This window comes from Ambystoma mexicanum, chromosome 6q (genome assembly GCF_040938575.1).
Source record: "Ambystoma mexicanum isolate Mex_15411 chromosome 6q, UKY_AmexF1_1, whole genome shotgun sequence".
Taxonomy (NCBI): domain Eukaryota; kingdom Metazoa; phylum Chordata; class Amphibia; order Caudata; family Ambystomatidae; genus Ambystoma; species Ambystoma mexicanum.
In genome coordinates, this window is record NC_090937.1 from 275,400,896 (window position 1) to 275,416,310 (window position 15,415).

General features: G+C 45.6%; 1 protein-coding gene across 1 annotated transcript in view; it reads right to left on the reverse strand.

Annotated features, from left to right (window-relative positions):
- The window catches only part of LOC138515204 (ovochymase-2-like), a 438,094-nt gene that overhangs the window by 5,325 nt on the left and 417,354 nt on the right, over nucleotides 1-15,415 (reverse strand). The window contains exons 16-19 of the mRNA XM_069630166.1: nucleotides 7,612-7,752; nucleotides 6,315-6,545; nucleotides 5,524-5,706; nucleotides 2,992-3,104 (exon numbers count right to left, since the gene is read on the reverse strand). Coding sequence (XP_069486267.1) covers nucleotides 2,992-3,104; nucleotides 5,524-5,706; nucleotides 6,315-6,545; nucleotides 7,612-7,752 — 668 coding nt within the window. The remainder of the gene's footprint in view (nucleotides 1-2,991; nucleotides 3,105-5,523; nucleotides 5,707-6,314; nucleotides 6,546-7,611; nucleotides 7,753-15,415) is intronic.

Genomic DNA, 15,415 nt, shown 5'->3' on the forward strand with positions numbered 1-15,415 from the left:
CATCCCACCCCCAGCCCGCCTTTGTGGTCCCCTAAACAATTAATTGAAACTGCAGTAGTATGTAGTGTATCACCACGTTTAGGTGCAGGGAAAAACTAGAACAGCCCTGCAGATGTTAAGATTATTTACATGAAGTAAAAGGAAGCATTTATATAGGCAGCATTCAACATTGCAGCCAAGTCTCACACAGCAGAGTGCCACCCAAAAGCCATCACTGGAAGTTCACCCCCAGTTCCGAGCTAAATGGACAATGCATTCCGAGCACTAAAAATAGCTCAAATGTGAAGCCTGTTGCTATGGACTCGCAGCCTTTATATATTTTGAAGACCATGTGAATTTTAGCTATGATATTCATCCAAGGAGTGATCCAGCCTATAGAATTCTACAACAAAATGCAAAACGATCTCAAATGTGACATTCTTTTAGAGTGGAGTAGTAAGGCAGGTTGTCTTGCATTGACCTTTGAGTGACATGTGGATGTCAGAAGCTAATGATCCTATCTGTCATTGTCCGGGAATGACCTTTGACAGGCAGGAGGAGAAAGGTCAGTTTAGGTTAAGGGTCCTCCCCAAGAAACCCTGCCAAGAATAGGATTGAGCAGCTCTTTTTTAATTCTTCTGGAGTACAGAATTCCCCTAGAATGCATCTGTTTCATCACAACAATGATCCAAACACTGTGAAGGCCATCCATCTTCTTGGCCTCTTGGGCAAACATATCTGCTGCATGGGCCCCTGTTTCTCCCTCATTCTGGCCAAAGTGATAAAAGATGTTAGATCACTGGACAGATTTTTTGACAAGTGCTGTTCCAAAAGTATATTTTTCAGAAACCACCTGCGTCTGTCCCTTGTTAAAGGAAATGTAACGTAAGTGGTATTTTATAGTGACCTTCTGCCACTATTGGTGGCCTCGTAAGATAAAAGGGGGTGGGGTTCATTAGTGGGACAGTGGGAGAGGCCGGGGGCGAAACCTGTGTTGTGAGTGGTTGCAGATCAAAAACTACCTGGCACCTCGGTGCCAATCTGATTTCTACAGGTTGGGCGAAGAAACGTGGGAGTAAATTAACCATAGGGAAGAGACCAAGGACTGAAGGACTACATCACTTTGGGTCTGGTTAGCCCTATCGCACTCTCCCACATCAGCCGCTAAAGAGGAGAGCTTACGGGTGGCTCGGTTAGTGCGGATGTGCCTGTTGTGGGCCTCTGTTGAGGTTGTGTGTGTAGTGGAAGGAGATCTTAGAGGGGAGTAAGATGGGGGAAGAAGGGAGTAGGTTTTACAAGGCCAAACAACCTGCAACCCTGCACTCTTACGCCTAGCCATTTGTAGATGGGCCCCACTTCCCTAGCTCAGATGGTCTCCAGTCAACCCCCCCCTCTGCGTCTCAAATAGATACATTGTATATCTCACGAGGAACATAACACGCATCGGCAGACGGCTGAGGGAAAGTGGCAGACCTTCCCATGCGTTAGCTGTATAGGGCATGGGAGGCAAGAACTTTAGGTTGATGCCTTTCACAGACAGACACATTTCAAATATAAAATGAAATGCTCATTCTTATGTTGCCAAAATGTTCCTTGATTTTATGCACATCGCCAGCAAACCCCATGTCCCCCATTTGTCCCCTTTTTCATGGATGATTTACATACAGCATGAGGATGATTTACCAACTGATTACATTGTGTATATACTGAGGGAGTGCGATTCATTTACAAACCCCAGAGAAATGTATTTAAACCATGCAGACTGGATGCAAACCATACCATTTAAGACCATGCTGAGACCCCCAAAGTACATGGGTCTCGTTATGCATTGCTTGGGTAAGGGAGAACCCCTTCTGGGCCATGACCATAACTACTTAGGTCATCACTGCTTAGGCCATGCCCCCTTGGTATAGCCCCCTCTCCTGGATTTCCCATGTGACGTCCACCTCCACCATCTCAAACACAGACTGCCCTTGGATTGCTTTATAGATTTCAGACCATGCGTAGCAACAAGAAAATGCAGAGGTCTAAGAAAATCATCTCAAACCCATGTTGGACTGTCACCCAGTCTGGAATAGACCCGTCCTAGCGAGTCAAGACAGACTCAGTAGGTTGCACTCTAGTACCTAGTCATCCTGGATCCAATCACCCTGACTCACCGCCAGGGGCTCAATGCTCCACTGAAAGCTCTGTGTCCACCTCCATCTGGGGTTTCAGAGCCTGGCCTTTAATGCATAGATGGAACGATTTGGCTAGTGCCACTGTACACAGGCCTTGTCCTATATCAGAGCAAAGCAATACTGCAGCCTGAGGGACAGGCAACTCTTGCCTCAAGCCCCTTGTCCATGTTGGTTTTGGCCATAGGGCAAGTGGTGCAGTCCCTAGCGTTTCCAGTCCTGGCCACAGGCTGCCCTCTTTGCTTCCCTGAACTAGTGTCGGCAGCCTAGTCGTGGGGCCAGGGAACGATGAGCTCCACTGCTTCAATCAGCCCATGAGAAATGCATAAACTATGAGGCTGGCCTGAGCCACCTGTCAATATTTTTCAGGAGATGGTAGAGTCAGTAACCCCAGAAACGCCCATTCCAAGAGTTACCAATACACTGGTGCAATGCATCAATGTATTCTGATGGAAACTAAACCGTCGCACGTGTCCAAGGACATTGAAACCCACAATCATCCCAATTACACAGACAAGTGAAACAAGTCCAGTGACCCTTGCACAGAGAACAGCAAAATCATTTCCAGTCTTATCGACACATGCTATGACTGCAATGTGAGCAGCGCGTGCATTACGCACATTCCTTTGCCACTTGAAAACGGAAAGCACAACCCTTTCATCAACACGCTTATCTGACGTTAACACAGGGTATCTCTCAATATAGGCACTTTTACATCCCAGTCATATAACCTACCATGGATTAGAGGCAAGACAAATGCCCATGACCATAGAGCCAGTTATATTTCCAGGCAGATCTCGTTGATCCTGCCACGTGCCGCGGGGCTGCTACTTACTTGCACAGAGGCTTGCCACGGCCAGGAGTGAGGAGTAGCTTCTTGGCCATTGCCTATTCTAGGTTGGAAGGACTTTGGTGCAATAGCAGGAGAGCCACAATTTGCTGGCCAAGCTGCAAAGAACAAAAACATGCACACATTGAAGTATTGGAGCAAGTGAACATTTTGCAAGAGGCCAGCAGTGACTGCAATGAGTTTCGCAAAGACAGCATTTATCTTTGATCGTTTGATTTGCAGACTGCAATAGCAACATGTAGCGAAACATAAGATTAATTCCCAGCACCACTCTCCAGATTACAACCATGACAACAATTGCAATGTGCAAACGTGGTCTATACAAACAAAAGCAATGTCTTCTAATAGACTTTCTTGAAAGGAAGACATTTTACTTCAGCAAAGATTTTTCCAAACCTCCTTCATATAATAAAGGTTTCTGGCCAAATACATGCCACCATTGTGTCCGAGCCTTACTCTGCATCCTCACAGGGAGAAAGAAGTTTCAGTCGTATGAATTTTGATGGAGATCCTGTGGTTAGGAGTAGATCAATTTGGCTGAGTCGCTCTGTGCCAACGTGGTTGCTTTTTTACGAGGGTCTGGAAAGATGGGAGCTCTTCAAGGAAGGGATTAAAGGAAAGGATCTATAGGTCAAAACACTGTGCTACCACATACTCTCATGTTATTCATTTGGTTGGGTGTCGTTTCACATATCTTATATATAAAAAAAAAAAACAGTCCACCCGCTGTATTGTGGCATTGTAGTAATAAACTATCTTTGTACATATGTGCAGCTGACAAGCACAGGAAATGCTGAAAAAAGCAGATAGAGGGCTCGCACACTGCAGTGGCCATGATGGAGTTACAGCCAACAAAGGAGCACCAACAAAATAAGAAAAGGTTCAGTAGAAAGAGGAGAGTAGAATAAGAATTATCCATGTAAGGAGAGCTAGAGAAAAGGAAACGCCAGCACAAAACATGAGTCCGCAAGCATGACTGAGTGAAGAGGCTTTGATGATCAAGGGGAGCAATTCTAAACTTTAGCACACTACTAAGCAATTTATTTAAGGTGAGCGGCCACCTGCACATATCAGAGAAATTAGTTTCTGCAATGAAGGGAAGGTATTGATTTCTGAGTAGAGAGCTAGAAGTGTTTAAAGGAGGGAAGAGTTTCAGAGGAGCAGTGTCCAGGATGTAGGGATAAAATCATCTAGGTTTTGGGGACCAAGGAGGTCGGAGGCTAGATTGTTGTGTTCTCCCCATGACACAGCAGAGTAGAAAAGGAACGCTCAGGCACAACCGATAATGGATTTTCTGTAGGTGGCGAGGCAGGTTTGGAAGGGCAAGGGTGTTGTTTCTGCTGGCAGTAAAGAAAGCCCATTTAATGTGGGGATTGGGGTTTAATTGGCAAGGTCCATCCTGTGATCAGGTTGGCTTTGTGGATCCAAGTGTTGCCAGTCTGAGTTCCTCAAGAGGCAATTTCCCTTGACAGTTCCCAGAGACATGGCCCGCGAGCAAAGAGTAATGCAGTTTGAGACACCAGCGTCAGATGCAGCTGTGCTTTCACAGCGATGCTGGGGGTGGGACAGGTCGTGATACTAGAATGTATATGAACTCTAAGGGATTATAGACCATCGGTCCTCAATAAGGTGTTCCTTTACAAACAATTTCTCCACGGGTGGGGGCCACTGAAGACACTGTAGATGCACAATCTGCCCTTTGTAATTTTGGTGAAATTCTACATCCCATTCATCAATCCCAAAATGTATGTTAAGTGCACCCCTATTTTAGGAGTGCATTTAAACAACTAAGACACAGGAAGGACACTGGTTGTCTGTCGGTCTCTCTGCTAACGCAGCCTAATAACTCAAAGACTAGAGGTGTCCATCTTGGTTAGGCTGCCTCAGTCTGTTGGAGGCGGATAGCAACATTTGGAAACAACTAGCATGAATACAATAGGCCTGCTGCTGGAGGAAGCAAGCGACCAACAAGCAGGTTGCAGAGACGCCCCATTACATGGAATAGCGCCCTTGGGCACGCCTGCTATGTGAAACAGCTGTGTGGTCAGACACCTTAAAATGCATAGGGGGCATGATGCTGTACTTACCCATTGTGAACCCAAACTGAATATATGTTTCACATAAGCTGTTAGTTGGGTGTTGTCTAGAAAGGACTGCTTTTTTGAATTAGTGCAATGTTCACTGATGCTGATGTTGGACAAGTGGTTGATTGTTAGATGCACATCATGTTGGGGAAAAAGAAAGCCCCCGCCCCCAGACACAATGGCAATCTAGACACATTTAGCGCTGCCTTGTACTTTTGTTGCTTTATCCAGGATTGAGAGTTGTGTACATGTTTACTTATCCCCCTGAGTGAAGGTTGCCACTCTGACAGAGCATGGATAGGCAGGGATATGTTGGAAAATCCCACACAATGTATGTACACTTGTTCTTAAGTGTGCTACTTTTAGTGGTGTAATGTGATATAACCATGCAGATTACTTGGCACATTTGAGGTTAAATGTGCACTCAGCTTACCGATAGTAAGGTTGTCCCAGGCATTGGCAGGCTTCGGCGGTAAAGTTGGGAACACGTTGGGATCCGTTGTCCAGTAGCCCCGGAAGCCCTTGTGCTGGATCTCCTGGTTGCTCAAGAACCTGATGATGGCTCCATTTCCAGGCGTAATGACGACCGGCGGGATCAGAAATCCACAGAACTTTCCTGTAAAGATTGAGATCCAGATCACCTGGGCTGTACTGTTCAAATGTTTATTAGTAAGACTCTTTGACATTATCAGGAAGAAAAATGTGTGGTTTGGAGGCCTACTTTCAAGTGCACTTACTGATGCAGGAGATATTAAATTTTTTTATCCGACTTAATAACCTACATGTATGTTTTTTATTTTTCAGGAAATACTTTAAGATGGATGGTGCAGCGTCAATAAAAGAGGGAAGTAACCCTCACCTGGCACATGGAAAAGGGGAAAACCCCCGCAAGGGTAAAGGGGGGGGGACGTGCATTTCATTTAAGGATTCCTACTGAGATAAATCATCTGGCCAACGTTTAGGTGGGCAGTGTGAGCAATTTCTGGGGTGGCTAGCAATAGCTTTCTCTTACATCTGAGACAGTCACAAGAATTCCCCCTCAAGCTTCAACTTTGTTTAGCTTAATCTTTTAAAAAAATGTGTTTGAAAGCTATGCTTCGTCGATGACGGTCTAAGCCAATCGTCCTTTTCTGGCATAGTAATTAATAGGACAACACAAACCTCTTCAGTGTAGCTCAATGTATATGAAACGTGTTTGGGGTGTTGGGCCACAGTTCCACTTACCCAAGGAGGTGACATTCACCAGGTCATAAACTTCCACATAATCCACACATTGATTGTCGATGTTCATAGCCTGTAATTCGAAGTTTGTGAACACTATCCAGAGCTGTTTTGTAGGACTGGCTGTAATTCTCCAGGTACAGATGTGCCCATTGGGGTACATGGCAATAGGCCATTGGGGTGTTGTGAACTCTCCTGCATCTGCGTTGAAATGACCTCCACAGCTCGATATACCTGGGATGATTGGATAAACGCAACAAAAAAGGTAGGTATCCACACATTCTAGATTGTGACCAGCGGTAGCATGAGTGGGCATTCTCCTGGCAGCAATGCATATCTACTCAGACCCAATCTGACTAAAAGAGTTCACCTTAGTTGTGGGATTAGGATTGGGCATCAAACATTACTTCTATTGGAGAAAAGGAGCCCCAACTACCGCTTTTTCCACATCCTCACAATCACCCTTCCAACAACATCCTGGAGCTTAAGGCCCATGAGAAAACCTGACAATGTGACTGGCACCATATGCGTGCGAATGGAGTCTGCACAAGCACATCCTCCTATTACCCTTCAAGAATGGTTGGTGCAAATCATATGCCTTCTGCCAGTTGAGGAAAGGAAATAAAACCAATTCACAGGAAATTTCATTTCATGCCAAACTTTGTCCACTTATAGTGTAACCCGGTTGCATGAGTAACTATGTCCCTGTTCTAGTCTATGCTTTCAATGCAAAGCACTGGGGATTTGGACAGTCAAGAACAGTTTTGGGCTCTGGCATCACACCGCAAAGCATCAGAGCAAGTCTATCTAGATCAGTCTTTTATCGACGCCACGAGGCAGCCGTAACTGATTGATTCAGTACATTTTAATATAAAGTTACACAATCAAACAAAAACTTTGCTAGATGTCTTGCTCCTTCAGATTGCTAAATCATGGCCATTCTTTTACAAGCACCTCAAAAGGAAGACCAAGTAATTGAGAGGTTTTGTAGAACATCAAACTACTTTCCACTGGAGCAGAACATTCACCATTATCTTAAACGCACAGAATGAGCATTCGGGGGATGGAATCAAATTGGGTGATAATGGGAAGAGCACCAATAGAGGCAGGCAATATGCAAGTTTAACATGTTAAAGGTTCTAGACAGTGCTATTGAAAACAAAAAAAAACTACCCCAAGTAAACTCCGACTATGATGTGGAAGCTAGTATTAAACAGTTTATGGATTCTCCGACCCGCAAGGATCTGCCTGATCCTATCTATGCACCAGCATAACAAAGGCTTCAAGTTTCCTCACATACCTGGAATGGCTGATGGATCTACAAATGCCCAGGCTGCAGAAAAACCACTGTCCACTATTTTACTGTTAGATGTGAACTGGAGAGACAACTCATTCTGCAAACTGAGGATGTCCGACGGTGCAATGTTTCCACAATATTTTCCTGAGGGGGGGGGGAAAAAGAAATACTATAAATATATAGGGTTACCCCCACTTGCTCTCCGTGCACAGACAGGGATGCTTTTTGAGAAGCTGTGCTGGGTGACAGAACTACCTGTTGGATTCTGGCACTTGTCAGATAGCATCCATTAGAGTGAGATTTCATATCTAATCATATAGATTTACATATATAATGATATAGATCTATAGCTTTCTCATGATATTTCATACACTTTACAGGGTACCGACCGTATAACTACGAGATGCCCGATCAAGCTATGTCAGGTCACCACCCCCAAGTGAATACCACAAGGGAAATTAATCAGAGTGATCATTTGGCACTAAACTTACGACCCCCTTCTTTATAACCCCACCACACAAAGTTTGAGAGCAATAACAGGATTGGTCATTCATTTATATGAGCTATGACTCTTGAAGATTGGCCTGCTATTTTTCTAAAAAGACCCAGTGGTAAAATTGCCCCATAGGGCCAGTTTTATGTCTGTGGTGGTAGTACTGATGGACTCCATGGCAGCACTGCTGGCAATTCTACCATTATTGGATAGCATCAGGCGTTATACTTTGCTGAGGGGTGGGGGGCATGGACACACTTGCCAGTGACCAGCAAAACACAGATGGGGCCTTCTGGGAGTAAAAGTAAACCAGCATCACTTCCAGGAGTAAGGCCATTCCAGGTATGGCCTTATTTTGAATGGTGATGGGGGTCAGCCGCCACACAGGTTCTGTGATCCATCGATTATTGGTGATACTGTACCATGGCATATGTACCACTTCCACCATTCCCTAATGAAGCATTAAGAACCAGCACCAGAGGGTTGCACTGTGTGGTAAGGTTAACGCTGCCCAAGTCAGTGGTCCTGAGCTGAAGTCACCTGGCGCACCATAGAGCCTGATGGTCAGGTCTCAAAAGCAGCCTGAGCTCTTTTCGCGAGAGAAGTAAGGGCAGCCTCGCCTGGGGCTTCCTGCGATACCGTTTGTCCATGTCTCCTTGACCAGTATCCAGTTTCTACACGTTCACAAAGAGAAGTTTGGAATGCAGTTTAAAGGTGGTTAGAGCCTCCATTCCAAGTTAGCCAATTAGCTAGTGAGCTGGAAGTTGTGAGAACAACTTAGGAGGAGCAAATAATACCAGCTTCTGTTGTAGCTAGAACCGGGATTCCACACTGACCGTCAAAAGAGAAGAAAAGCTGCTCTAATTGCATTGGGTGAATTATGTAACTGTTTGGTATCCTGTAGGTCTTTAGGAATTTACTTTCACTTATTACTAGCTTCATGGAAGAACCACTGGGAGGAGTCCGCACAATCATTAGGTTCCACATCTACCTATCACGCAAACTAAAAAGCATCTGATGAATTATTCAAGTTTGGTGTAACATCCCAGAACATAGTAAATGCGGTCGACTGTTACCCATAGGAAATTGTTGGAGGGATCAGTGTCTGCGGATTACATGGAATTGGGCCAACCAGAAAGGTTGCAAAGAAAAGCTAATCATCCTTAAAAAGGGCAGTACGTGAAAGAGGACGTGTCATGTGGTACAAAGCAAAAACTAACAAATTAGCATTCCTGCTTGTAAATGTTCATTACTTCAATTACAAAACCATTAAACAACATATGTGTACACATTACATGAGGCATAAAAAAGATGGCACTGAACCATCAATGTCTCTAGTTAATTACATGAACACAACATCTTACACATTTAAAGTGCTGGCGCATCCCTGACAACATACACAGAACAATGTATCAACAATCACATGAAGTTCTTATGCATATCAATTAAAACACATCTCTAATACCATACATATCCAAATATGATAACATTAATTTAAAATGCTAGGGCACCAATACACCCTAATGACAACAATAGTGTTCATAACCACTCATTTCTGAAAGGGTTTCTGTTATTAAGTGAAGCAGACTGAATCTTTGTGTCCAGAATGTGACTCAAGAGCTTTATGGTCACGTAACTCAAGAGATTTGGTATTTGACGCTATCAAAACGTTTCGCCGTATTCTAATTTTGAACACCTTCCTCAGGATCTTCGTACATTATTTACAAAAAGGGAACCTTGCATCAGGAGATAAATGTCAATTTAGATCCTCCATCTAGTATTCTCCACAGTTGTAAAGTTAAACATGTATGTATCCATCCACCAGAGTAAGTAAATAAGTCCCCTTGTTCTTTCAGATTATATCCTTTGAGCTCTTGTATTACCTTTCATTTACTTCTCAATTTGTCCGTTCATTGGTGTCTTTTATGGATTACAACCAGAGGCGTTTCTAGGGGTGGGGGGTTTAGGGGCTATAGCCCTGGGTCTTTTGGCTGTAGCCCCCGATAGAATCTTAGGAACTACAACTAAAAGGCAAGCTAGCCCCAAGTCCCGACAGTACTGGCATTAGCGTAGCCCCAGATCTTTTCCAGACCTAGCAACACCCCTGATTGCAACCATCCGCAAAGGTGTCTCCTTGAAGGAAATGAGTATCTCCTCCTTCATGTTCGACTTGGAAATCACTCCCAGTCCCTCTTAGCACTCTTACCAGAGCCGCGTAACAAAACCAAAACACACATAGCGATCATAAGCCTTTTAACGTGAGAAATTATCGAAGTATGCGCACAAACAGGGAAGAATCCTACTGTATGTGAATACATTCAAATAGGGATTACTGGGACGAGTAAGAGAAGTGTGCAGGCAATGAAGGGATGAGGACAATCCATCTTCCCATCAGGATTTCTAAAAAATGTTTGCCTTTTTGGCTACAAGCCCTCTCCACATCCAGGTACAATTGTTGGCCAAGCACCGTCTTATGTCTTCTGTCCTCTCGACAGTCTCTATAGGGAGCTTTGCTTGCTCATATCCCAACATCATAACTCATTGATAACGACTTCTCCTTGCCTCTGCAGGGTTTGGGATGCAGTAGAGCAGGGGAGTTGCTAGGTCTGGAAAAGACCCGGGGCTACGCTGATGTCGGAACTGTTGGGACTGGGGGCTAGCTAGCCTTTTGGCTGTAGCTCCTGAGATTCTATCCGGGGCTACAACCAAAAGACCAGGGGCTATAGCCCCCTTAGCCCCCCTGCCCCCTAGCAACGCCCCTGCAGTAGAGGTCAGCACACTTTGCCTGGAGTAAGTTTTTCAACCCCCACTTGGAGATGGGCTGAAGTCTGTGGGGTCCCAAGCAACAGCTGAGGGCTCTAAAATAGCCTGGTGGGTATTGCTGGAGAGGAATGCGGCAGAAGCAGAAAGACACACCGATTTGCACCATATTAAGTTAAGATGGCTGAGGCATTTCAGTCCTAACATATGCATGTAACATATCTCCCAGAGGCCCCCACCATGCATGCCTGTGCCAAATTACAAATGTTGCAGCATTTATGTCAGACGTTTGAGTCTAGGAACCAGAGCATGCTGTTATGTTCTATTTGCCCTTATCGGGGGAAAACAGGAAAAGAATTACAGCGATCTGACCCCCTTTCTGTCCCCCTTAATCGTCCAGAGGGACAACTTCATCAAACTTCAGGGTTTCATCAGAACTTCCACCATGCATTTCTAAGCAAGCTCCAGTGAGGCAGAAAATAACCTGTTGCCTCTAGAACACAAAATCCCAATTTCTTCTGTTCCTACAAGAGGAGCTCCAGCTGGATTTGTTTCCCACCTACCCGAGGGCCCTGCGGTAGTATTAAGGTAGTCCATCATCCCTGCGCAGAGATGGGACAGGAGGAGTACCCGACTGAGACTGCAACAGTTTTGCTACTTCCAGATCAAAGGTCAGATCCTTTCCTCCTTCCATGGGCCATAGATCCGTACGGGACCCACATACACACCCGTGGGCAATGGGGTTCCTCTCCATGAAAGCAGTTTTCTTGTTTGCAACCCAAATGGAGAGGCTTAGCCAAAAAGGAAAGAGATACTGATGGCAAAGTGGATAGTCTTTGAATATTATAGCGAGTACTTTATGCTCTTCTGTGTACACTGCTGTGCTTTCAGGTGAACCCCGCCACTCCCTCATCAAGCGATGCAGTATTATATTTTGGGCTACAAGAGGACATCAATTTTCAATATAGTGTAATACACCATTATCAGGGGCCTCACCCTGACCTCCCAATAGTAGATAGAGTCAATGAGGGTTTTGTATGTTAGAGCCTCTGACTTTAGTAAAGGTCCAAGGGTCCACACGTGATTACTCGCCTTCGCTCATGCCCTGAAATCACTCAAACGTGGATGACAAGTGCCTATGTAAAGTTTAACCCCACCAAGACTGAATTGATACTTCTGGGTCTCCCATCCAAGCAGGAACCAACTCACAAGTGGCTGGACAAAATGCGCTTTGACGGGTTCAACCCATAACTCACCCACTCAGCAAAATCCCTAGGCTTCATTGCCAATTGCAATCTTTCCTTCCAACAGCAAATTGCGAAAAAGACTTGACCTGTTTGGTACCAGATCCCTCTACTCCACCAGATCAAGCCCTTTCTCCGGCCCCAGGACTTTCAGACGGTAGTGCAGACTGTAGTGATCTTGCATATTGACAGGTGTAATGCCCTCTTCGCAGGGCTCCCGGCCACTCATGCTCAAAGTGTCCCACCACGCCGTGGCTTGCCTCCTCACCAGTTTCTTTTCAGTGTTTTTGCAGGTTGTGGCAGATCCCGCACAATCCTCTGGTTCAGGGCATCTGGTGGAGCTGCCAAAAGTTCATGAGTTAAGGCAGGGGGCAATAGGTGGGGCATTGATGCCGCCAACAGATAACTAGTTGGGAAATGGGGCAATAAGTGGGGCACTGGATTTGCCAACTGGTAACGAGTTTGGAAATAGGCAAATTGGTAAGGTATTGGAAGAAATGCTGAGGTCGTTGCGGTGAGTGATGCAGCCACCTAGGGAGGGGGCCACCATTGAGACCGCGATGAGAGTTTGGGAGGGCCACTCAATGTCTGCCATGATCGTGGGGGTGTTAGAAGGGAATTAGCACAGAAATGAGAATTCTTCCTACCTTAGAGACCCCGGGTTCTTTTGCTGGACTTTTTTCTCACTTATGTATTTTTCTTTGTCAGACTCCAAAACCAAAAGAAACACAGGGTTCAAATCAAACTCCATAGACGGCATCTTTTTGCATTGTGACACACAGCACCTTCAGTGCAGGATCACAGAGACATTCTTTGGATTTCTGACAAGGTTTAAATACCTTCTCTTGGATAAACTACTGTTTCCAAGAGTAGTAAAGTGAAATTGAATTTACTTACCCTTTTCTCTTTGTAGACCCAGCACACACCATCTTACATAGAGTGCTGGAGGGATTACTTAGTATCCCCTTTGTCTACCTTCTCATGTAACATGTATTTCTACAATTAATGGCTGGTAGCAGTGGTTTAATTTTCCTACCATTGTGCGTTTTTACCGCAGGCTGAATCCTCAGCTGTAGTATTGCACCCATGGGTGTCCATTTTGTCAAAATGGCCGGTATTCTTTTTTTGCCATTTCTTGTTGGAACGGTCCTTCTTGAGATTTACTCTGCGCACCAAACCAGGTTGAACTGAATTTTATTGATTATTTATATAGCGCCTATACACAACGCGCTTCAAGGCAGGGAGGGAACAATGGGCAAAAGAGTGACATTCTTACAGGTCCTTGATACATTTAAGAATGAGAAACTATCATATCTAGCAACATTTTTGATAGTGCAAGTGCGTTTGACAATAAGGGGGGGGAGTGGGGTGGGAAAGAGAATGAGACAGATAAGCGGCTATCTTACTATGCCTGATGACAATTGAGCTAGTGCCGGAATTAAACAAGAGGTAGGGGGGAGGGGCAGGGAGAAAGGAGAAGAACAAAACAAGCAACTATCGTACTAGGCCTGACAACATTTCAGATAGAGTGGAGGGGGAGAAAGAGCAAGAACAAATGAGGGGGGGCTGAGGAGGAGGGAGACAAACAAGCTGCTATCATGCAGGTCAGGCGACATTTCTGGTAGAGTAAGAGCTATTGACAATGTTAAGGGGGGGCTTAGGGGGAAGGAGAATGAGACAGACAAGCGGCTATCTTTCTATGCATGATGACAATTGAGGTAGTGCCAGAATTTAACAAATGGGAGTATGGGGGAAGGAGAAGAACAAAACAAGCAACTATTGTACTAGGCTTGACGACATTTCAGATAGAGTTGGAGGGGAGAAAGAGGAAGTACAAATGAGGGGAGGGAGAGACAAACAAGCTGCTATTATACAGGTCAGGTGACATTTATGACAGGGTGAGTGCTAAGGATGATAGGGTGAAAAAGAGGGGGTGAGAGGAGCGGACATCAGGACGAGGGAGATAGAAAAACAAGCAGGCGACAGGGGGGGCGAAATACAACAGGCAGGCAAGCAGGCGATCAGGGGCGGGGGGTAGAGAAAAAGTGTAGAAAGAGAGGGCGGGGGAGGGGGTAGGAGGTGAGACAGACAAGCAACTATCGTACTAGGCCTGATGACATTTCTGATAGAGCCAGACAGTTGACAAGAGGTGTTGGGCAGGGGAAGAGGGAGGAACGACATTTCAGGTAGTGCTGGAGGGGGAGGAAGAACAATGAGAGAAGGGGAGGAAGATAGACAGCTACTATCGTACTAGGTCAGATGACAATATGAATAGGGTGTTACGCTCACCTGGTATCCAGTGGGACGCCACCCAGCTGGGTTACTCACTGGTATGCTTCTCAGCTTTGCTCTGATGTGGTCTGCGGGGAAGGTTCTGCCTGAAAATACAGGAGGACTGTGTTCAAGACTGACCGACTGGGGTAAGTATCCTCCCTCCACCCCCGTATGCTTTCAGTCCCTCTGGCGCCCTCTCCTCACCTTGTGGTAGAATTAGGCGTGCTCTCCGTCCTGCCTTCTTTGCAGGGGCGCTTTGTCTTTCATGGGCGAGTGCGGTCCAGTTACTTCACTGACACCGGCCCGTTTGATATTGTTCAGGTAGGTCTTATTGCTGTTCTTTAGTTTTGTTGCTATCCTGCATGCCTTTCTTTGTTTAAAATGTCTCTTTTTCCTCCCTTGTAGGTCGCGGTGTTCTTCAGCGTGAGTGGAATGTCTGGAGTGGTGCCAGCTGAGAGGCGACCAGCCAGGTAAGCCTTTTGAGCAGTTCGTAATTTGTAAATGTCTCTTGCCTCTATCTTCCTCTTTCAGGTTGTTCTGTCCGGGAGGCGTGCAGATTCGAGGAAGCTGTTCTCAGTAGCTGCGAGTGTTTAAAGATGAAGACTGCAGGTAAGATGCTGCTGTTAATGATGTTCCTTTTGTCTCATTGCAGGTTCTGCTTCTCCGAGGTTCGAGGGAATAGCTGGACAAGGTGAGCGTCACGTTGCAAGCTGCAAAGTAACACGAAGCATGTTCTGCAGTCAGGGTGTGGTTTATATAGCCCAGGTAAAGTAGTACCAGAGAAGGTAGTTCCAGGCCTGCCACACCCAAAACACTAGACCGCATAGCTTGTTTCTTAGGAATCAAGCTATGTGGATGCCTCCATGTTGGCTGCAATACATTAAAGTAGTTCCCAAGCACATTGTTGTTCATGGTGTATGTTACTGGCACCATATGCGCCAGGACTGGCCCCGTGAGGGCTTTTGAAGAGGATGCTAGGCTCTAGAGGCCCGAGTCCTGACTCCACCTGGCCAATGGGTTTGTCAGAGGGGGTTTT